This window comes from Nelumbo nucifera, chromosome 8 (genome assembly GCF_055504915.1).
Source record: "Nelumbo nucifera cultivar China Antique chromosome 8, China Antique-T2T, whole genome shotgun sequence".
In the NCBI taxonomy this organism is placed as follows: Eukaryota; Viridiplantae; Streptophyta; class Magnoliopsida; order Proteales; family Nelumbonaceae; genus Nelumbo; species Nelumbo nucifera.
This window is the reverse complement of record NC_142656.1, coordinates 52,288,280-52,311,951: the sequence shown is the minus strand read 5'-3', so window position 1 is coordinate 52,311,951 and position 23,672 is coordinate 52,288,280. Positions and strand designations below refer to the sequence as shown.

The 23,672-nt window shown below is 34.4% G+C and overlaps 3 protein-coding genes across 4 annotated transcripts; all 3 read left to right on the top strand.

Annotated features, from left to right (window-relative positions):
- The first annotated feature begins 372 nt into the window (after positions 1-372).
- LOC104601680 (F-box protein At5g07610-like) lies at positions 373-1,966 on the top strand. Its single transcript, XM_010265120.3, has one exon. It carries the CDS (start codon positions 507-509, stop codon positions 1,812-1,814), a length of 1,308 nt encoding a protein of 435 aa, XP_010263422.3. The 5' UTR covers positions 373-506; the 3' UTR covers positions 1,815-1,966.
- Positions 1,967-12,687: 10,721 nt separating this feature from the next.
- On the top strand, positions 12,688-18,201 carry LOC104601574 (protein transport protein Sec61 subunit beta-like). Of its 2 annotated transcripts, none has more exons than XM_010264953.3 (3): positions 12,688-12,837; positions 17,357-17,408; positions 17,768-18,201. In XM_010264953.3, exon 3 carries the CDS (start codon positions 17,780-17,782, stop codon positions 18,035-18,037), a length of 258 nt encoding a protein of 85 aa, XP_010263255.1. In that variant the 5' UTR covers positions 12,688-12,837; positions 17,357-17,408; positions 17,768-17,779; the 3' UTR covers positions 18,038-18,201. The 2 variants fall into 2 exon arrangements, with proteins under 2 accessions (XP_010263255.1, XP_088748670.1); XM_088892544.1 differs by lacking the exon at positions 12,688-12,837 and adding an exon at positions 12,937-13,008.
- A 2,847-nt stretch (positions 18,202-21,048) lies between these two features.
- Positions 21,049-22,946, top strand: LOC104601572 (F-box protein At5g07610-like). Its single transcript, XM_010264952.3, has one exon. The coding sequence runs from the start codon at positions 21,331-21,333 to the stop codon at positions 22,684-22,686; it is 1,356 nt and encodes a 451-aa protein (XP_010263254.1). The 5' UTR covers positions 21,049-21,330; the 3' UTR covers positions 22,687-22,946.
- Positions 22,947-23,672: the final 726 nt, after the last annotated feature.

Below are 23,672 nucleotides of genomic sequence, written 5' to 3'. Positions count from 1 at the left end.
GGCTCTAATTGGGCCGCCTTAGTTGCACCCTTAAGGGGCCTGCACCGAGCTAGCTATAGGCGACCTGTCAAGAGTGAACAAGCCATTGTTGTGTAGATATAGGGCCCACATGGAGCTCACATCTTATACATATGGGGCCTGCACGAGCCAGGTGAAGACAAAATCTTACTCACCTGGCAGAGCAACCAATCAAGAGAGAACATGCCACACTCATCCTAAGACAACAAACAAAATACTAACAATAACTGTCTCCCTTGTAATAAGCCACTATTAATATATCCTTCCTCCTTGTAACGTGGCTAGGCAATCGGATCTTTGATGCCGAAGATGTATTGCTTTAAAATCTGTTGGACTGGTAAAAACTCCGATCATGATCCCAGCCAAGAACTAGAAGAGCCTGATCGTCATCGTCGGAAAATAATATTGAAGGTTTCGTAGCTGGAATCTGTAGTGGAGAAACAGCCTGAGCAAGCAGAAGCCTTCTTGATGATGAAGAACCTGAGCAGATGTCCTTAGCCCAGCTTACCAACAAGCTGGAAGAAGACCTTGTGACCAGTACCCTTAATGGCGAAGAGCCTGATCGGACGCTGTCAACCATGCTTGGTGCTAACAAGGAAGCAGACCTTGAGGACGAAGAACTCGAGCAGACATCGTCGTCAGCTGCGATTGTTGCCGACAGTGATGACCTCATAACCAATATCTTCTTACACTTACCCATCAAATCTCTTCTTAGGATTAAGTCTGTCTGCAAACGATGGCTCTCTCTCATCTCTGATCCTTTTTTTGTCAACCTGCGCAATCGTACCACCAATGTCGTCTCTGCATTATTCTTTAAAAGAGTCCATAGCTCAGAGCTCTACTTCGTTTTCCTGGACAGGAATAACTCAAATGATGACATCCCCATCAGAGATCTAAGCTTTGTTGAAGACTCTGTAGGTCTTGAAGTTACGCACTCTTGCAATGGTCTCATATGCTGTCGTAGCAGGAGAAGGTGTACTGACTACTTCTACTTCACCTATTACATCTGCAACCCAACGACGAAGCAGTACAGAAAACTTCCGCCCACGCTTGGAGGTGGAGTTGTGCACTCCTTCGTGAACATAGCCTTTGATCCTTGCAAATCACCTCACTACAAGGCCATCTGCATCAGCAGCAACGATGGCTGGCATTGGCAGATTGAGATCTACTATTCGGAGATAAAACAATGGAGACAGATCTGTGGAGAACCTTTCACTTCCCTCGGTATGAATTTCGATCGTGGGGTCTTGTGGAATGGTGCAATGCACTGGATCTCCACGGAGGGGTCCTCTCTAAGCTTTGACGTTGAGAGAGAGTGTTTCAGAAGAATGCCATCGATGCCTCTGATATCTATTGATAGGGAATATAGGAATAGGATGTATCTCTACATTGGGGAGTCCCAAGGCCATTTGTATCTTATTGGGACAGACTTCGATCGGCCTTTGGATGAACCACAGACTACGTGCTTTCATATATTTGAGATGGAGACAGATTACTCTGGATGGGTTTTGAAATATCAGGTCGATTCTGATGTACCAATTGCTCCAATCCATCTAGACATATGTTTCTCTATATTGCATCTTGTTCGGGGAGAAGGAGATGAAGAAGAAGAAGAAGAAGAAGATTTATCGCTTGTGATACACACAGTTGGTGATCATGAGGTCTTTTCATATAATCTTAAAGATATAGCCTTAAGAAAGTTACGTATTGTCCCTGAACCCATTCAGAATTCACGGCCACTGAAATTCTGGTGGTCTTCTACATATCAGTACATTGAAAGCATCTGTTATGTATGAAGATATTGAAAGCATCTTTAGAGCATTTCCCATAACCCAATTCTCCAGTTTTATGCCTGTTTGTGAGGTTGCGAGAATCTCATTATCAAGGGATATCAATGGTACTTCAATCTTTATTGTTGTTTGGAATAGCAGTAATTTCTTGTTTATTTATGCTTCATTGCATCTGGAGTTTATTTATTTATTTTTGTTGACATTGGGGTTTGATGAATTTTGTGATTTTGATCACATAATTACAGTTTAGATCTGCATGGAAAATATTCTTACTAATCTCTTTATTAGTGTCCACTAATTCATCACTTGGAGAAGGTTTCAGTATGGCCATCCAATCTTCAATATTGGAGCCCAATAATTAACTTCTGAAATCATTTAATTATCCATTCCATCAACTAACGAGATACATATGCAGCCTTGAGAGTTGGATATGGGATGGGGCTCTCCACAAAAAAACTATCTCTAGTTAGTAGTCTTAGGACCCACTTTATCTGACATTCGAATGTATAGAATATTGTTATGAATTTGAATGTTAGATTAATTAGATTCCATAAAACAATAGTTGAAAATTTTAATTTGCCTTTAAGAAGGAGAATGTTTGTGAATATTGATTATTAGAAAATGGTTAAGAAATAAGAAATATTAGTAACTAATACATTATTTATTAAATTAGCTATTAATAAATGAATAAGTACATAAATTATTAATTTGTTAAGTTTTAATGAAAATTAATTAATTAATAATTAAGATCAAGGGGACGACTTGGGTGCCACTCCAATTGTGTTGGTAATGGGTGTAATCAATTGAAACATAAAAGGGGTAGTTTTGGAAATTTAAAACCAATCTATCAATATCTATATATTTATATCTATATCTATATCTATATCTACTATTATAAAAGTCTGAATAGCTCATATGGCTTCTGAAATTATTTTACTAAAATACCCATTTTCCCTAATTAATTCCCACTCTCTCTCATTAAATTCTATATTTAAAGCATTAATAGAAAAAAGACAAAAAAAAAAAAAAAGTGTGCACCTTAAAAGATTGAACCCTGCTTTAGCGCTGGTTTCTATGAACATAACAATAAAGTCACGGAACTTGGCATCTCCCTCTATTGAAACTTTTCTATTAGATTGTTAGGACATTGTTAGTATGATGATGTACCGAAAGTTAATAACATTAATTCAAAATTTCCTTGGTTACATGGACATTGCAAGGACATTGGTTGGGCAAGGTGTACACAACATCGAATTTATACTAAAATTTACGTATCTGACATGTATACAGCATCCATTTTTTAAGTTCCATGCAATATAGAGAAATTTCAACTTTGCCACCATCATATAATGCATTTGAGTTCAGATATGGATTTGCATATGCCCAAGAAAGCAACCAATCAGATATGGAAATTATTCATAAATGTTAATGCATTAAACTTTTTAGGCTCAGTTTGGAAGCAGTGCAAATACAAATTTGTAGAGTGCAAAGCCTTATATTTTGTATGTATTTGTATTGTACATATTTGCATTTGTATTCCTTCCAAACTGAGCCTACCTTTTGTCAATAAGATCAGTTTTGTTATTTATAAAGTGATTAGGCCCCACCTCAGCAGCCCTTTCCTTCTCCCATTCCCCCTTCTCTCTTCTCTCTTCAAACCTCTCTCCTTTCTTCCTTACCCCTTCCTAGCCCTTCCATGTAGCCACGTGGGAGCCCTTTCATCTACACTAGAGTGCCATTCCAAATCTCTCTCTCATGTTCTCAATCACTTAGCTAACCTCCTCCTAAAATTTCTCCTAAACTATCTCTCCCACCTAAAATTCTTCCTAAAACACATCTTAATCTATATTGCCACATGGCAGTCCTCTCTTCTTTACTAGAGTTCCACTCCAACTCTCTCTCTCTCTCTCTCTTTCTCTCTCATGTTACCAATCGTCTCAACCCCCTCCTAAAATTTCTCTTAAACAATCTCTCCCATCTAAAATTCCTCCTAAAACACCTCTTAATCTATATTATAAGCCATCTAAAAACCAAAAACATGGGTAATTAAATTAATTTGGGCAGTTAAATTAATTTGTGAAATGTTTTTATATTTTCAATAATTACTGATATCATTGAATATTAGTTAGTAAATATCAATACCTAAACTATAATTTTTTGTAATTCTGGTAAATTAAAAATTTTAATTACTAAGAATTACTTTCTAAAAATTACCGATTTTGGTAATTTAATTTCAGATTTTTTGAAAATTAATTATTGAAATCAATAATTACTAAAAATTAATAAATAATTAAAATATTAATAAATAAATATTTAATAATTAAAAATTATCAATAATTTTTAGCAATAAGTAGTTATTGATATTTTCATTAATTTTGGTCAATTTATTAATATTTAATGATATTGCCAAACAATAACTAAAAATTTTCAGTAATTTTTTATTTGAAAATTAATTTCAATAAATATAAATTCTTTTTTATATTTCAGTAATTTTGATATTTACTATAATTTTTGAGAAATAATTAGTGATTTTTTGTTAATCTAGTGAAACTTAAATTATAAAAATAATTGGAAAGTTTTTATAATTTCCATAAGTATTGGATACTACATTTATGACTACCACCTAAATCCTTGAATTATTTAATTAAAAGTTTGTTTTTATAAATGTATTTATTTAAAATAAAGGAAAAATTAAAATGCAAATAATATTTTAAATATATTTTGATATATAAATAACAAAAATATTATTAAATATTTAATATAATATATATACACATATTTAATATATAATCAGGGTTGGGGCGAGAAGTGGACTTCACTCCTTGTCCCCAATTAGGTATTCTTATTAATTCCATTCCCATCCTATCCCTACTAAGACAATCTCCATCCCATCCCCACCTGATCGGAGAGGCTGGGTACTTAGCGGGGATGGAGAAAATTGCTATCCCTACCCCCGGGTTATGTAGCTCCATAGAAGAATAAGTTTTAAGTCCAATTGTGAAACGGGCCTGCTAGTCAAATCAAATATGTGAAACGTGGCACTAGAAATGAAAGTGATCTATATATAATTTTTAATAAAAATTAATTATATTGAAATAGAAATATTCAATGATTAATTGTATTAATTATTTATTAGGGTAAATAATCTACTTCTGTTTAAATAGTTCATTTTTAAGTTAATTAATCAAGTATTTTTTTTCAGAATAAATATTACTTACTTCAATCAACAAATAAAACCGGTATTTTAAAAACTAGCTTAGAGGTTGAATAGTTTTTGCCTCTAGGTAATAGGTTAATGACTCAATTGTGTGAGTCGAACAAGTTAAACTGTGACACATTATCCATCTGTAGATGTGTGTGTGTGTGCGTATAATATTTCTAATTTGTACTTTTTATTTTAGTTTTACTTTTTTAAAAATAAAAGATTGAAAATTGAAATTTGAGGCAAAATTTGAATATTTTTCGTATAGTGGGGTTTCAAAGATTGTGGAAAACTATCCAAAATAAAATAAAAAATCTCTCCAATATGACAACCTAACATAAAGTTAAGTCATTCAAAAGTTTTTAACACATTGACTGGGTCAAAAGGGTTACTAGTTCAAGTTGAACAAGTTTTGACCAAATCAATGTTTTTTGATAAAATAGTGGGTTTTCAGAAATCTGGAACTATAAATAAGTCATGTCACAATTTGAATGATTCAATCATCCAAGTCAATGACAGGTTGAAAACATTGAATAAAATGTCATAAAAATTATAATCCATTTATATTCCATTTAAAAATAATAAAAATCAACTAACCATAGTAAAAAACACTTTAGACCCTAAAGAATTGTAAGGGCCATTTTCATCCTCAAAATATGTTGATAAGGCCACTATAAGGCAAAAACAAACAACATTAGAGATGTTGCTAATGGTTTTATTAGAGAACAAATAAAATAATAAGGCATGTTTATGTGGCATTGCTCAAGTTAAAAAAAGTCTGATGGATCCCACTTTAAAACCCTTGTCCTGCTTAAGACCTGCCTACTCAGGTGGGTCCCACTTAAAAATGTTTTAACTTCTAATTTTCCATGAATTAATTAAAAGGAATAGAAAAATCAAGAACTACTAATTTGTAGCACAAAATTAAAAAAAAAAAGAAAATAGAACCAATATCTACATTGGTGTACGATGGAAAACTAGCTCTAATGCATCAGAGAGTTTTACAAACAAAACTAATTTGCCTAAGATGCAATTGTAGAATGATAGAAGATTCCAATATCTAATATAAGGTAGCAAGAGCTCCCTATCCAACAATATGAAGAACAATATCTCCTTTTCTTCACAAGCCATTTCAAATTACTAACAGTTATCTCAATTCGGTTCTCTCCAAGACCATGGAACTTTTTTAACAAGGTGGTTACCACCAGAGGCCCTCTGATCCCATTTACCAAAAACAAGAAATGTTGGTAAATAATGACTTGTAAAATTCAAATTACAACAAATACCTTGTTACTTGCCCAACAAAACATGGAACAAGAGATATGATACTTGTACACAGACACCTAAAGAGGTGCACTTTTAACCGTCATTACCAAATTCACCTAGAAATCCATTGTCCCATTGTTTGAAACCTTCTTCAAAGTGTTGTTCCAAGGAACTTGTCAGTCTTCACAGTTCCTTGCTTGGTGACTTTCTCCACATGATCTTAAACCTCACTACTTTGGCCATTGTATTTTAATGGCTTTAATGTACTAGTAAGTGTGTGCGTGCTTTTCACATGGAAAATTTTGATGATAGTGATAATAATAATCAATATGTTTCCAAAATTTTTTACAGTTTTTTATATTTATTTATCTATTAAAATTATTCTTATTTGTCACACTTATTTTTGTTTAATATAATGATATATGATATTATAAATGTGTCCAAGTGTTTTCTACAATTTCTTTTGTACTTTTTATACTTTTGTGTGTTTTCATATTTTATTATTATTGTTGTTGTTGTTGTTATTATAAATGTAAACTTTTTGTATTTTTTACACATTGGTCCAAAAAGGTTGAATTGTTGACTCACCACAAAAAAGGAAAACAACTCTATTTTTGTGTTGGTTTTAAATTTATATTTTATTTCTAAAATCAATAAAAAGAAAAGATATTATCTAAAACTCACAATGAGTCAATGACAATTTCACATTCCTCTTAAACTCACCATGACACTTCAAAACCTCAAAAGATCACATTGTCAATGAATTTTATTGTCCAAAATTCATCAAGCTTATTACATATTCTCATGAAAAAATTACCCTTGACTTGAACCTGGGCCCATACCAACTACATAATAGTCGGGGGCAATTTTATCACAAAAATATTTAATAAGGTTGATTGATCATTCAGGGTTAGTTTGGTAATGTAAGATACTTGAATGCTTATATGGACAAGTTCCATTAATGATCACTAGTAGTGATCTAACAGAAACCTTAATGGAATGTGAGTTTTGGATAACAAATCTCATTGACAAGGGGATATTTGGAGCTTTTAAAATACAATGATGAGTTTAAGAGAAATACAAAAGTGTCATGGAAAGTTTTAGATAATTATTCATTTCTACACTTATTTTTAATTAATATATGATTCAATGAAAGAATGAGAATTAATACTCTAAATATAAAACTTAATGAAAGGGAATTGAATGAGGATAAATGTAATAATTCCAATTACATTTTGTGCCCTCACAATTAGAGAGGGACTAAATCCAAAAGTCAAACAAAGTTCCACTCTCATTCACACTTTTAATAGTAGTATAGATTATCACCACTATAAATTACATTATCCTTTGTCTTAAGGAGAGAATTTATTGTTACATTATATTACTTTTATTGTGTTTTAGCTATTTGGGGGGTGTTTGGTGTCATGATCTAACCACAATATATTCTGTTTGGAAACACTCCACGACTTGTTAGGGTATTCAGTTGGCTTGTGGTGTAGACTGATCCACACCACAATACAATTTATCATCAACAGGTTTTTCTCGTGGATTGATCAATGCTACTGTGGATTCTTTTACTGTGAGTGATCCCATGCTTCATAGGGTATGTTTTACCCTAAAAGCTATCCCATTATTTTACTATTGCAATATATCTCTTATTTACTTTCAAGGTTTTCTACTGTTATCCCATCATCGTTAATCGATCTCACATTACTCGCCATTGCTAATCCAACCATTTCTATACCGAACTGCCACTGTAAGTGATTCATCTCCATTTTACCCTAAGACTATTATATTGTTATAATGTTGTAACATATCTCTCTTGGTACTCAAGGCTTGCTGTTGCTACTCCATCATTGAGAAGAAGCTCACCATCACTCGCCATTGCAATGACTATTGTTGTTGTTGATAATAATTTGTTTATTTGTTTGCTACTAAACTATTTTTATCCTTTTTTTATGTTTATTTGAGCTTGTTGAACTCCTATTAATTGAACAAGTTAAACCCCTATTTTGTGTTATGTTTTCTCTATTGTATTATGCTTTTACGAACATGTTAATAACATAAATTATCTTACATGTTGTAAGTGAGATACATGGAATCAAAATGCAGTATGTGGAATGAATTGTACAACACCTTGTAAAATACCTAAGGGGGTGTGATGACACTACCCAATTTCTCATCTATACTACAGAGCACCCCCTTGGTTTGTCTAAAAGAAAAAAAAGGTTACATTGTATAAGCATGGTTTATTGACAAGTCAAGCTCGAATAACTAGATATTCAATTTGGCTCCACTTGAATCCACCCCTAGTTGCAAATATGAACATCACATCTAATAAAGATATGCGATTCATATGTTATTTTTTATATAGTTTACAGAAACTCATGGGCATTCAACTCTAATTTTTAAGTACAAGTCATCCACAAATTGATGGCCAAATATATTGAAGTTGTAAACTATTCTCTTAATGGTTTATATTGATGTTTAGAAAGCGATTGCCCTTCCCATGAGACTTTATCATGTCTAATGCCAAATTCACATACAATAATTCCAAATGTTAATTTACTCAAAAGACCCCATTTGAAATGGTGTATGGAAGAAATTCAAGTTATGTCTTAGATAGAATATCTATTTCCAACCCAGGGAGAAGTAATATGGAACAAAGAGCTTGGCAATCACATACATGAAATTCAAGAGAAAGTTAGAGCTCTGTGGAGCAAATGAATGATACAAATAAGAAATTGTAACGTTCAATGTTGACACCTAGAATTTTAAGGAGATTTGGTTATGGCTTATCTAAGGAAAGGTTTCAATGGATACCTATTACAAGCTTAAGTATAAGAATATTGGTCATTGATACATCTTAAAGAAAACTGAGCCAAATGCTTATCAAATTGAGTTATCACATGGAATGGCAATCAACCAAATCATCAATATGGTTGATTTATACATATTTTGTGGAGATTTGACTCAGTCACCACAAGCTATTAATGATTTGGGAATTTTGTTTTCATTTAAATATTATTGATATTTTTGATAGTACTTATACATAATTCTTGGTTTGTTGGAAGGCAAGTCTATATTGGTTTGGACCAATCCAAGCAATAGTGGCCAAGATTGTCTAGGCCAAGGAATGACCTATAGCTGAGACTAGGCAATAAAGGTCTCAAAAGGATACAAAATGGGGTGTAAGTCATATTCTGTTCTGTTTAATGCCATGTCCATTGTTAAATTATGAGTGCTTAAATAATTTCTTACTACTTAAACCAATGTCCTTGGTTCTGACCCTAGCCCTTTCTAGCCCCTTCAATTTGCAATGAATTGCTTCTTAAGGGAAAACTGGATTTCCTGGCTGCAATTCACGGTGGGTAGAGTGTAGGTAGAAAAAGTGAGTAGGAAATCTAGGTTCTCTTATGGGTGCTATGGATGGACTACTATACATGTGACCAAACCATCTTATTACTCTACTTTCTCTCACTTTATTATTTATATATTTGAGCTAATCCTAGGTTTCTTCCAATGACTTCATTTTATAACCTTATGTGGCTCTCTATCCATCCATTTGAGCATATGCATTTTTGCCACATTAATTTTTTGGGCATTTTTTCCTAAATGCTTAACACTTTGTTCCATATAACATAATTGGAATTACAACTATTTTATTAAAAAGTTTGTTTTTATTTTGAATTTTTAATTGAAAACACTCGGGGATATTGTATTATTAGCGATGAGAAAATTATCATCATGAAAATTTTAATATTCATGTAATAACATTCTATTTTACAAATGAGTTTGACTATGATATTAAAACGACATGATACCTAAAAAGCTAATAACATCAATTAGTATCATAAAAGTGGTAACCAATCAACTATAATTCATCAAACTTCACGGGTGAGTTCTGATTGGTCAAAGTTCTTGTAAGCTTCATAGAAATTACCTCAGGGAAGTAGAGGTATCTGTGATAATCAAATGATGGCTTGAGCATGTGGTTTGGTTGAGTCGGTGTCATTTTCATTTATGGGCTAAAAGGAATTGGTAGTGTTTTGAAAACAACTTCCACTCAATGGAGCATGTGGTTCAATTTAGAGGATCCATTTTGGCTAGATTTTAGGGGATAAAGTAGAAGGTTCTGAATGATCTCAACACTAGGATCCTTTTTGCTGGTTGGGGTATGAAGGCCTCCTACTATATGTGCCTCTCCTATCTATTCATAGACAAAGCTCACCTCCTCTTAAGGTTTCTGGTGCTTGGATATTGACAGATCCCTAACTTAACTCAGGTGGCTTTGGTAATATTATCAGACTCAGGAGGTGCTAGAATTTGAGCCCTTGCAACTTCAGTTGGGCCTACACTAGTCATTCTTCATGGCCCTGAAGGGATGAAACGGGGCATTGTAAAGCTTTGGCTAGAGAGGCCTGGCTAATTTGATAGTTTACCATCTTACTCCAAGGTTCTAATCATGGACATTAATGGTTGCACCTCTGATCTATGAGTTCACATCTCTACCCCACAATGCCCTATAGCACATCCCCGCCGTGTATTGGAGCATCTCCTGATGATGTCATTATTGATTTTGATATCATCATCGGGAGATGTTCCCAATACACGATGGGGATGTGCTATGAGGCATTGTGGGGCAGAGATGTGGTCTCCTAATCTCTTGGCCATAGACATGGTTGTTGATTATCTGTCAAAAGACTCAAATCAAAACCGTTTGTTTTTGTACATGCAGCTAGAGGTACTTATATAAAACCGAAAAGTTAAATCGAAAAATGTGGTTAACTGAATTGACTTATATATATTATATATTTTTATTTATATATTACATATAAATATATAGTCATCATGGTTTTCAAACCATCATTGACCTGATGGTCAGACCATTTGGCCTGGAAACCGGTTGTTAGAACGGTTCCATTTCACCTCAAATCCGGTCCTTGGCTAAAAACCATTGATTTGGTTAACAACCCACTAACCCGGGTGGTCAAATGACCCATTCAACGATTTTGGCCATTTTTTTATTTTAATTTTTAACTTGGGATGGATCATTTGTTCAAATTAGATGGTTGAACCATTGACTCAGAAACTGGTACATTCCCGATTTTGGGTTATTTTTTAAAACCTTGATACACATTATATATATTTATAATATAATATTTATATACTTATTTATAATATATATGCATTATAAATAAAAAACAACCAACAAATCAGAAAACTAAATGAATTAACCCATTAACGAGTGGTATTGGTTTGGGGAATTGCAAAAAACTGATTATACCGATATGAATTAAAAAAGAGCCCAACCGAACCATGAGATACATACATACATGCAGCCAACTTAGGGCTTTGGCCACGGTAGGATGTAAATCAAATAAGCTTGAGCGAGTGTAGAGTAATTTTGTGTAACCAAAAAAATGTGGTGCAGAGTAAATTTAGAAACTTGGGGTGGTTAATTGCTAATATTAAAAACCCTATTCACATATTTATAATTTATAAAAGGGAAATTATCGACTTTAAAGCATTTCTCTTAAATTCATCATAACTTTTCAAAATGTCTAAAACTCACAATGTCACTAACTAATGGGTGTTAATATATTATCATTTTACCCTTCGTAGAAAAATATAAAATATATACATATATGTTTTAATATTTTAACTAAGAAAGACAATGAAAAAAGGAAAACATTCAAAAAAATATTTTCAAATATAAAATATATAGAAACACAAAAATTACAAAAAATATAACACATTATAGAAATTGCAAACAAAATAAAATATATTTTTAAGTTATAGAAAGTATAGAAATTGAAAAACAAAATCAGAAAATAAAAATTGTAGAAAAAACACCAAAAATTATAGAAAAACACAGAAATTGCAAATAAATAACAAAAGTACAAGAAAATTTATAGATTGTAGAAAATAGAAAATGTAAAAAAACAGAAATTATAACAAAACATTAAAAATGCAAAGAACAAGAAAATTGAAAACTGAAAAGACAAAAAAACTCGAAAAATATAAAAAACTTGATAAAGACAGAAATTGCAAATATACATAAAATGATAAAAATTATATAGATAAAAGTAATAAATTGTAGAAAACAAGAAAATGATAAATTTTTCAAAAAAAAATCAACTTCTGTTTAACGGTGCTTTAATGAAAGGTGAGTTTTAAAGAAATGGTGAGTTTTAAAGAAATGGCGAAAAGTCATAATGAGTTTTAGACGATTTGCTGAAAAGTAATGGTGAGTTTTAAAGAAATATTCTATTTGAGACAAGATACTTGCTGCATGTGACGTGGAAGAACAGAAATTCCACGTGGAAAGTAACGATTGGTTCCAAATAGGCCACGCCAGGAAGAATGACGTGGTCAATAGGCTGAGTAGACGACATCTGTGTAGCCAGTTGAACAGATACTCAGAGCTTCGAAATAGGACACGAACGACGACTCTTGTTGCAATACCCCCCTCCCCGGCTCACGCGTATTCATATATTCCGACGCTGAAGAAACGCTTATGCGCTAATAGGGATTTCTACTGCGGAGACGAGATCTCAGGTAACTGCACGGCGAACTTAATTCTTTTCTGTCGATCGGAGTTGTTTTGTTATCGTATACAAATAAAAAGGAGGTCGATTTGTGTTGTGAATCGATAAAATACAGGTTGTCCTAAGAAATTTAGATTAAATCTCTGTTTTGATCAGATAGAACGGATCTGAGGGAGGGATAGTAAGTGGTCTTAGCAATTTCCATTTCAAATATTTGAATCTGAGAATTGCTTGATCTGCATCTATATCTTTACATCTGAAAGAGACAAACATTCCGATTTGACTTCACTTTTAGATCTTTCTCTCTTTCTATTATTTTTTGTAATCAGTGATGTCTGACATGGTGCTTTATGTATATCGGTTGTTTCCATGTTCCTCATTTTGCTTAATCCATTCCTGATTTGGCAGTTTTGTTCCTTGTTAGCCTCGAATTCGATTGTTTTCAGGCCCGTAGATCTATCTGGTTCCATAGGGTCTTGGATTTGGAAAGATTTGTTTTCTGCATGTTTTGATCTTTTTGATGAAAACATTTATTCAGGATGTGATGATTCTTCTTCTGTATGACTAGGTTTTTCGGGTTGAAACTTTGTCTACATTGTATTATCTGGGTTATTCTGTTTATTCTTGGTGGGTTAATAGGAATTCTATTAGAAGTCAATGGATGATCATAATTCCTCACAAAAATATGGACAAATTGAAATTCTGTCTGGATGGCCAAGGATTTCAAATAATTTCGTTTTATTGTGAAGCCCCCCCACCCCCACCGCTGATACAACATTTGGCGATGCCAAATAGGATTGGGGATTTGATAGGTTCTTCATATGTTATTTCCTAGATAGAGAATGAAAGAGATATATTTCTTTTTTCAATAGAATTCAAATGAGAGGAAAAACATGTGCAAGAAGAGAAAATAAATAGTAGAGAAGATTGGTTGAAAGTCTATAAATTATGATTATTGTGAAACACTAATCCTACTTCCCACAGTTTGTGCATTGCTGAAACTAAGGGTTATCTTCAATGCCTAACTCTGAGGGGGATATATTGGCTCCAAAAATATGGAGATTATGGAGAGTCGAGAGGATTTTATTCCCTTTTTGTCCCAGTACAATTGACCCCTATTTACCATTTTCTTTGCTAAATAATCAGCAAATACATTAGCCTCTCTCCTCATCTGTATTCTTAGGTTCATCTTTCTTGTTTAAAAGTTTAAATATTCTGGGCACTTAAAATATTCTTTCATGCTTGGGTATAGTCATGTAGGACTGTAGACTGCTTCAAAATATTCCAATGGCTAGCATATTTCTTGTTAAATGTGGATGATCTTCCACTGAGTTAACCACTCAAAAAAGTCTTATGTTCAAACTATTACCCATGGTTCATGTTTGCTTCCTCAAAAGTATCCTACCCTTCACTTTTTCTGATCTGAAATACCTTATTCTCTCCATATTTTTCTTTATTTCAGTAGACATGGTTCCCTGTTATGGGACTGAAAGTAAGACGTGTTTTACATTTGTACATTTCAAAATGGTCAACTTGTAAAAGTTGGTTGATTTCTTCCACCCGATCCCAAAGAGATTCAGATACATAGTGGTTGCTTAAGATACAAACAGGAGATAACCCTGTCTAATAATCAGGCTTTATCATCCAGACCATATTTCAAGGATCATTTCTATTTTGGGCAGGCACGCAGGATAGAAAGATTGTATTATCTAAAATGTCAAAAAGTGCAAATGATTTTGAACCTCAAACCAGCCTCTTATCCTTCCTAACTTGGATGAGCAGACATTTTTCATTCTTCAACATTTGTAACATTTTCTTAATCTTTAACGCAGCAACGTCTTTATTAATTTGTAAAAGAATAGGTAATATATACCAGACAAGTTGTGCGGACACCTCAGAATTCAGTTTAGACTAGCCCATCTACCTAATCCATTAGAAACCCTTTCCTTTGACTATATGTATCATTCAGCTTCTCAATGGTTTTTTGAGTCTATAAACAAAGAAGCAGTTTGTGGTAGCAATTTAATTTACCACCCTTTACTTGGAAAGTTTCTCCAAAGAATTTCTTATTCTTCTTAATGTTCTAACCTATAGCTTTATATGTTCATATTGTTCTTTGCTTTTTTGACCATGGAACTTGAGTACTTGTAAACTCTTACATGGAGCTATTTTCAACTGTGAATAATGCTTTGTAGAGTACATTTACTTCAAGTAGTGAGTTTGTTCCATTTGTTCTTTGCTTTTTATGGTTAGGGAGTTTGAGAACCTGTAAACTCTTTGATGAGGCTATTTTCAATCATGAATGATGCTTTGTAAATTATGTTTCTTTTTGTTTTTTTCCTTTGAAAAGTGGGCTTATTCCATCTTTTTTTCTTTTCTCTACTTTTTATTTGAATTATTTGGGCATTGCAGTAGATTTGAGAGGAAATGTTAAATTTCTATTTGTTATTCTAGAATTTTCACCCTCTTGTGCCTATGCTATTTGGTATGAAAGCAGATCCGAATGTGGATGGAAATTCTATATATTTTATAAATCTGTGGCTGGATAAATCAGTTCTTAGTTCAAAGCCAACTAACCGAACCTAATGGTTCCTTAATCTAAAAATCTTATTTGTTAAGAGTTTTTAGGTTTTCCATGTCAGCATGCCATGTGGCAAGTAATATTCAAGGTTTTTGAGTTTGTATTGTGGAGTTAGTTAATGTATAGATTTATCAAAGGGGAATGAAATCAAGCATCCGGCAAAATTTTGTCAGCAATCAAACACTGGGAAACAAATTTTGCAGGATAATTGGTCTTAGCAACCAAACACAGGATGCCACAATGAGAATAAATTTTCCTTTCTCATCCCATTCTTCCTCTGCAATCAAACGGACCATAAATGTATAGCTAATGTATGTGATCAGTCTATTTTTTTTCCTAATAAAATGTTACCAAGTAGAAAAGATAAATTTCTTGTTTTTTGTGCCCATGCAACATTTAGCTGGGGCCTTGGGAGGGGCACTAAGTGGCCACTCTATTCTCTAACTTGTATTCTCACACTTGTGAGCCCAAGTGTTTACCTTTGTGCCAAGTAATGGACCCTAACCTCTTTAAAATGTGAAACTTGCGGCTCAAGAATTGGGTTGGAGATACCTAATTTTAGGTACTATTTCATGTAGGAGTAGAGAATTTTATTTTATTTTTGGTTTTGGTCAGTAACTAAAACAGCGTTAATGAAAAGGAGTACAATAATTAAGTAAGAGTGTGCTCCATGTAAGGCTATGACTCTATGAGCACCATAGCAGAGGGAAGCAAACCACAAACTTCTACAAAACCAAAAGAACAGTGAGAAGAAACCATTCTGGGAGATATAAGCCCTAATGCAACTTAAACCTCCTCATGTCATTCCTAGCCGAGGAATTAGCCAAAGTGATAGCTAATATCTGGATCTGTTTGGAAGATCATATGTGGGAGTAGAGTTTAATAGAGGATAACATGTTGACTCGTGCGGGGTGGAATGTGGAAGAGTAGGTAAGGATAGATTTTAAATTAGGGAGTTGATTGGGTTTAGGATGTGTATACAAAGATTGTGCAGAAGCTGAAGACTCTGACAAAGGAGTAACAGAATCAGGGTTTTATGTGGGAAGAGGAATGAGTTAAAGGGAGATATTAATTAAAAACTTGTATTCAATAGTTGGATACTCTTTTTAGTGGATTCATTTATTCTTTATTTGCCTGCTTTTGTTTATATTGTACTTGTGTTTTGTTGCATGCTGTCTTATAAAATGATGTATAGATTGAATTGATGGGTTTGCTTTTCCTTTTCTGCTTTGACCATGCTCTAGCGTTCAATAATAGGTTTGATAGTCTTTGTTTTTAGCAGAATGGACTGCATATTGTATTATTGTACTTCGTGAATGATTTTATCTCAAAATTTTGTTATTTTTGTTCTTGAAATTTAGTTTTTACTTTTTAGTGAAATTTTAATTTTAGGTTGTCTTTTCATCTCCTGGGATTTAGCTAAACCTGATTGCAGCTGTTGTACCTTTTTTTTTTTGTAAGCGGCCTTATTAGAAATTGATCTGAAGTGGGTGTATTTTTTCAGTTGACTCATTTTTGAGCAACCTCTGATTCTTGGGATGCATTTTTCTTGTATCAGTACAGAGCTTTATTTGATAGACTTCTTTCCATTTCTTTCGCTTGTTCATGTTTCTTCTTATATCATATTTGGTTTTTCTCAAATTTAAGACACACCATTTGGGGATTTCTTTTAGAGGATGAGTAAAATTGAATATAATGTTTGTTTTGTTCTCTTTTTGTTATCAGAATAAGATGGGAGATATATCTAACATATAGATTTCTATACATTAATATAACCTTGATATCCTTCCAATCGTAACTTTTATTCTTCTATGTAGATGACTGAGGAAATCGTTTTGAATTGATTAACATGTTTGAATAATGCTGCTGAGATTTTTATCATTGTATGCATTTACAGTGTATTTTTCTTATACACTGATTTACTTTTCCTCTTATCTCTGTATGACAGGAAGTAGTTCAAATAATACATTTCCACCCATCACATTCATTATTCTCATTTGGTAAGCAATTAATCAACTTATATGCTTATATGTTGAAATAGTTCTCTTTTTACTGTGTGTAGGGATTTACCGTTTTTTCATACCCAATTTGACTTTACCGTTTTTTGAGGTCTACACCTCACTTCTTCCTTTTAAACCCACAGATGATATAAAACCACTTTATTGTTTATTCTCATTTATGCATCCTTTTGCATTTCATGTTCAAATTGCATTAGTTTTGGTTTTAATCTATTTAATTTTGATTTACCTAAATCTGTTTTTGCTACTGAGAAAGCTATTTGGTTATGAATACTAGAAACCACTTTCCTTTTTATTTTTCATTTCTGATCCTCACATTTTCTCTTTCGTATTTGAAATAGGTCTGAACAGAAATGGTTGCAAACGGTGCAGCTCCTCCAAGGGGAAGTGCAGCAGCAGCTGCCAGCTTGCGAAGGAGAAGGACAACCTCTGGTGGGACTGCCGGAGGAGCAAGTGGCACCATGCTCCAATTCTACACAGACGATGCACCAGGGCTTAAGATTTCTCCGAACGTGGTGCTTGTCATGAGCATTGGATTCATAGCTTTTGTTGCAATTTTGCATGTCGTGGGTAAGTTGTATTTGGTGCCTAGAGAGGCTGGGAGGTCTTAGAAAGTGAAACTTAGCAGCAGCAGATGTAGTGACTTCCGATATTAAGCCTTTTCCCTATAAACAATGGATCCATAGGGTTTTTTTTGTTTCTTAGTTCTGTATTACCATTTTGATGTTCCTTCAGGTTATACATTGACAAATAAATACTCAAGGTTGTCAGCGTAGAGGTAGAGCAATATATTTATATTATTTATGGTTTGAAAAAAATTAAACTATTACATCAACGAATCTATACTACCAATAAAAGAGTGAATAGTCCTATTTTCTGGACTTTTCATTAGACATTTTTACCCTTTATCTAAGTAACATACAACGGGCATAAAAAATGGCATATATGTCCTTTACTCTCACTCCAAAAACAGCCCATTTATACCACCCTCTTTCCTCTTTCCTCTTCCCCTCCGTGGCCCACTTGCTAGTTGATCACTCTGGGTTGGGTTGATCATTATTCTCTCAGAACTCATTCCCGGAGAAGAGAATTTATTCATGGCTTGTGACTTGTGTTAAATATTGTTTTCTCGAAATTGAGTACGGGGCCTTCAACGGTTATTGTTTTCTCGGAATCTTCGTCTCAACTGAGAGCAAAAATAAAATACACCTCCTGTGTTTGATAAAAATCTCAGAGGCTATGCCTTCTTTCCATCTCTCCATATTTGTATTGTCTCATAGTCATAGCTAAGCAATCAAATAAAACTTTTGCTTTAGCGTATGGAGTGTAATATGTTCTATTCCTAATTTATGGACTTGGGAATTTTAACAATTTTTTGTTTTCTTCTGGGGTTCGAATTTTGTGCTTGTCACATAATTGGTATTTCCTTGGATTCGGCACAAAAGCAGTATACACTTTCTACTTAAACAAGCCACAGCCACAGCCACAGCCACCTAGTTATCGGGGAAGTCAATGGACAGGGAAGTTCAATATTGTATTTCAATTTTTATTTGATCCTGGTTGGATTCTTTGCATGGTAGTGACGAAAGAAAGAAAACAAAGAGGACGAGCAAAAGCTAAACAATCCCGCAATCGATTGTATCAACGCCCACTCACCGCCCCCTTGGGCTAGTATTTGATTAATTGATTTGGAGGGAGTATGTGCGTTCGAGGCTTAGGCTGAATGTCATATTCCAAGTGTTTATATCTTGAAGTATAATTACATGGAATGTCTGTACTTACAGATACATAATTCTAGCTTTCAGAAAGAAAAAAAATATCCACTTTAATGCATAATTGTAGATGGATATATTATAGAAGGCGGGTGGACTCAGGTTAGATCAGGCCAGGTTTTAGCTACGCGAGGCCTCGGACCAAGCTGACATCAAACTTGATTTTCAAGGCCCAAGTTCATAATGAAGCCCAAAATTCCAAACCCATAATTTGGGTTAGGCTGGGCGGTAATTGGATGGGATTCAGAAAAATCCGAATCCAATCTGATTTTAAAATTTGTATTTAAATCTGATCCAGTCAGGTTTAAATTAATGTACTCAGTCAGGTTTATATTTAATATAATTCCGCTTTAATTTTTTAAAATACAAACAAATTAAAAGTTAATTACTTTTTACTTATAGATATAATAAATTAATGTACATGTAACATACTGAATTTATTATATATATAAATTCATATATAATACAATATATAAAAGTATATTTTTTATAATGTTAAATATAATTATAGAAAATTTATATATTAAAATCAATATAATTGGATTCAGATTTTAATCGGATCATGGAACCAAATCCAAATTTGATCCGATTATTAATCAGACACAAATTGCAAAATCCAAATCTGATTTAATTGCATAACACATCATCCGAATCCATCAGATCAGGCGCTGAATTTTCGGGCATCATTGACAGGCCCAACTGCGCCAGATTGAGATGCATTGGACTTCTGTTGCGCCTACCTTTTGGTGTGGACAAAAATTGCTTCTGCCAAGTTGCAACTCAATTCACCCCTAAATGAGCACAAGGGAATAGATTCTGGTTTTTCATTTGGTATCTAAAATTAGTCAATTGCTGGTACTGGAATTATCCATTGTTTTTCTTTAATTGATCCATACTCCTTTAAAAACATGAAATGATGCCAAGCATTTTAGATGGCCAACACAGTATGTTCCAACTCCAAATACTACATAAAACTACAATGAAATGAATCCTTTATACTTTACCATCCCTATAACCTCAGGCTTTTCTGGTTTAATCGTGGTATTAAAAAATGATCCAGAGGCAGAATTGTTATGGCCACCAGTTTTTAGGTCAACGATTTGATCATCTGGTCTGAACAGACGTTGTTTTGACAATAAAAATTTATAAAATAAAAAATAAAAAAGCTAAAAACTATTGAACGGGTCAATGGTTAATGATTTGACTACTCGAATTAATGAATTATTAACTGATTCAACGACTTTTGACCAGGGACTGTATTTGAGATAAAACAGAATCGATTGCCTGAACGATTCCTAGGCGGAACGGTCCGACTGTCCAAATCATCGACAGTTCAAAAACCATGGGTTCAATTTACAGTTTTTTGAAGCTAGCTAGAAAATTCAGAAAGCTTCGACAATTTGTCAAATTAAATTACAAGTGGTCAGGGGTAACTAAGAAATATATATGATCTGACAGAGTGGATGCAATCATCTAATGTTTCTTGGCTGATTTAGCTAATTAATTCATCTATTTGGTTGGTCCGACGAATTGCAAAGCCCGAGAGCAGGTCTGCCATTGATTTAATTTGGACAAGGTGATCAATCTATATTCGATTCACCAAACTGTAAAATACTTGGCATTACAGTATTAAACTATTTTTTATTTGCTTCCCCTTTAACGTATCTTAATTAACTCAAAAAGTTTCCCATGTCACAAAGCTAACATCTTCAGCTGGAAGACACTTGGCCTATTCTTTTTCAAAGCAAACTTCAGCTTTTGCGTGTAAAGAAGTCAATAGGAGAAATGGAGAAGGAAGCAGAATGCAATAACGGAAGATTCTTCACTGAGAAGGAAGCTCAAGGAAAGTGGGTCATGGCCACGGATGAAAGGAAAAGTGCCAACTTATAAAGGTGAACACCTGCAGCCCTCCCGTGGCGAAAGAGAACTTTTTTTGCTCTTTCTCTTTCTTTTTTCCTTTATTGTTGATTGATTTGGTAAAATGGTTGAAAGCATGAGATTCTTGCACCATCAACGTGCTTAAAATTGTTCTAGTTTCTAGTTCTAGAGGATTAAAGAGAAGCCTATATTCCTCCCTATATAGCCTTAATCCTTGTAACGCAGTGATCTCTGTCCTTTGATATGTCTTGAGTATGGCCTGGTTTAAGTTTATCTTCTGTACTGATAGAGATGACGACGACGAAGATGTAGCAGAACCTCAACAGGAGACATTAGCTATGAGTGTGATTTCCATGCATGCCAACAGCCAAGAGCAATCTGATCACACAAGTAGCTCATCAACTACCATTATTGCCAACAGTGAAGACCTTGTCTCTGAGATCCTCTTACATCTTCCCATCAAATGTCTTCTCAGATTCAAGTCAGTCTCCAAACAATGGCTCTTTCTCATCTCCCATCCCCTCTTCATTCACGAATACAACCGTCGAAACCCCATTTCTGTCTCTGGGTTCTTCTTTCCTACTGGACTCTCTAGAGCCATTTATCCACAACTTGACTTTGTTCTTCTTGACGGGAATATTGCAGCTGACATCCCCTTCACACATCTTCATGATCCTGTAGCTGTTGAAGTACTGCATTCCTGCAATGGTCTACTTCTGTGCTCTGGTAGAATCGGAACGTTGAGTGGGTTAGTCCCTTATCACGTCCATAACCCAGCCACGAAGCAACACAGAACACTTCCACTCCGGCCTTCTGTGGGAATGGTGTCTTCTGCGAGCATAGCTTTCGATCCCTGTAGATCACCTCACTACAAAGTCGTCCTAATTTTAAACCCTGAATTTTCTGATCTTCTCAGCTTTCAGATCGAGCTCTACTCCTCTGAAACCGGGCATTGGAGACTCTGTGGAGAGCCGTTCAATTTATATGGTAAGGAGTTCACTCCTGGGGTCTTCTGGAATGGTGCAATGCACTGGATCCGTCAGCCGGATACTTTCCTATGCTTTGATGTTGAGCGAGAGTGTCTGAGAACGATGCCACCATTGCCGCAGCTAACTCAAGCTCTGAATAGAAGGGGCTATCTGTACTTTGGAGAATCCCAAGGTCATTTGCATCTTATCGTGGCCAATGTCAGGCATCAAGCGTTTGGCCCCGAGACTACCTCCTTCGCTGTGTTAGAGATGGAGAAGGACTATTCTGGGTGGTTTGTGAAATACCAGGTGGATCTCGATGCTCTAATATATGAATTTCCAGAGATACTTCCATTCGCTCCTGGTCATCAGATAGATACAAGGTTTTTCCCAATACCCGTACCCTTTTATCAATACTCTGTATTGAATCTAATTCGAGGAGGAGGAGGAGAAGAAGAAGAAGAAGAAGAAGAAGAAGAATCCTGGCTTGTGCTGCATGTACCTGGTAAGGTCATTTCTTACAGTCTCAAGGATAAGAGCACCCAGTTGCTACGTGTTTCTTCAGACCCTGCTAAGGATTCTGTACTGCGATACTTCTGGGATGACATTCATCCATACATTGAGACCCTGTCTTGTATTTGATCATCTTAATTCTTGATGGAATCGTCGAAAGAAGAGATGGATTAGAAATCTATGGGTGCAAAGCTTGGCAGTTTGGAAAAAATCTGGCCCCTGTTTTCAAATCTCAAGCTGTTTGTGAATACCGATTACACCCAGATTTCCTGAACTCTATTTTGTGTGGGACCTGATACACTTCCAATGAAATTCAATGACGTTCCCCACTCTATATGCCTTTCCATCTCACATGTGCAGATTATAGAGTGGAACGTGGTTGGATTTAATTGAAAGTGTATCACATCTCACATCAAATAGAGTACAGGAAATCTGGGTTCTACGGTTAGGGCCCACCCATTTAGTTCATGAGAATAGAGAGGCCTGGAATTAGAATATAAACGTAGGGGAACGGGGCTCATGCTAACCACGAGGCACGAGCAGAAGACTGTCAATTGGTACGCCATCCATCTATTATAATTAATCCAAGTGTGTGAGATAGTTTTATAATGACACAGGAAAGATTGGGTAAAAAACTTAAACCCCCCTTGATATTTAAAGTAAATACTGAAACATCCCCTCACTTTTTCAAATTATGATATCCGAAAAAAAGTTTTGACCAATCAAGTAGATGATGGGGCAAAAAAACTCTTCTGATACCAACCTCGCCCTTATTTAACCCAGTTGCTAATGTAGATGATTGGGCATGTGTAATAAATCTTGACTATAATTAATAGCATATTCAGTAGTGAAAAATAAAATCAAGAATTAAAATTCATTGAAGCCCACATATTTGAAGTGAAAAATAACTTGTCCTCATTGATATAAAAAATTATTCAAATTTTAAAAACAATCAACATTTAATATATATATTCAATAGTAAAATACATTCTCATTGATGTCTTTGTTCCAGCTTAACCATTAAAAAGAACCAAAAGCAGGTTCATGGGTGGCACGGCCCGCTCGGTCGTGTCGTGCCGTGCCAACCCGTGGACCTAAAACCCCAGGCCCAATAC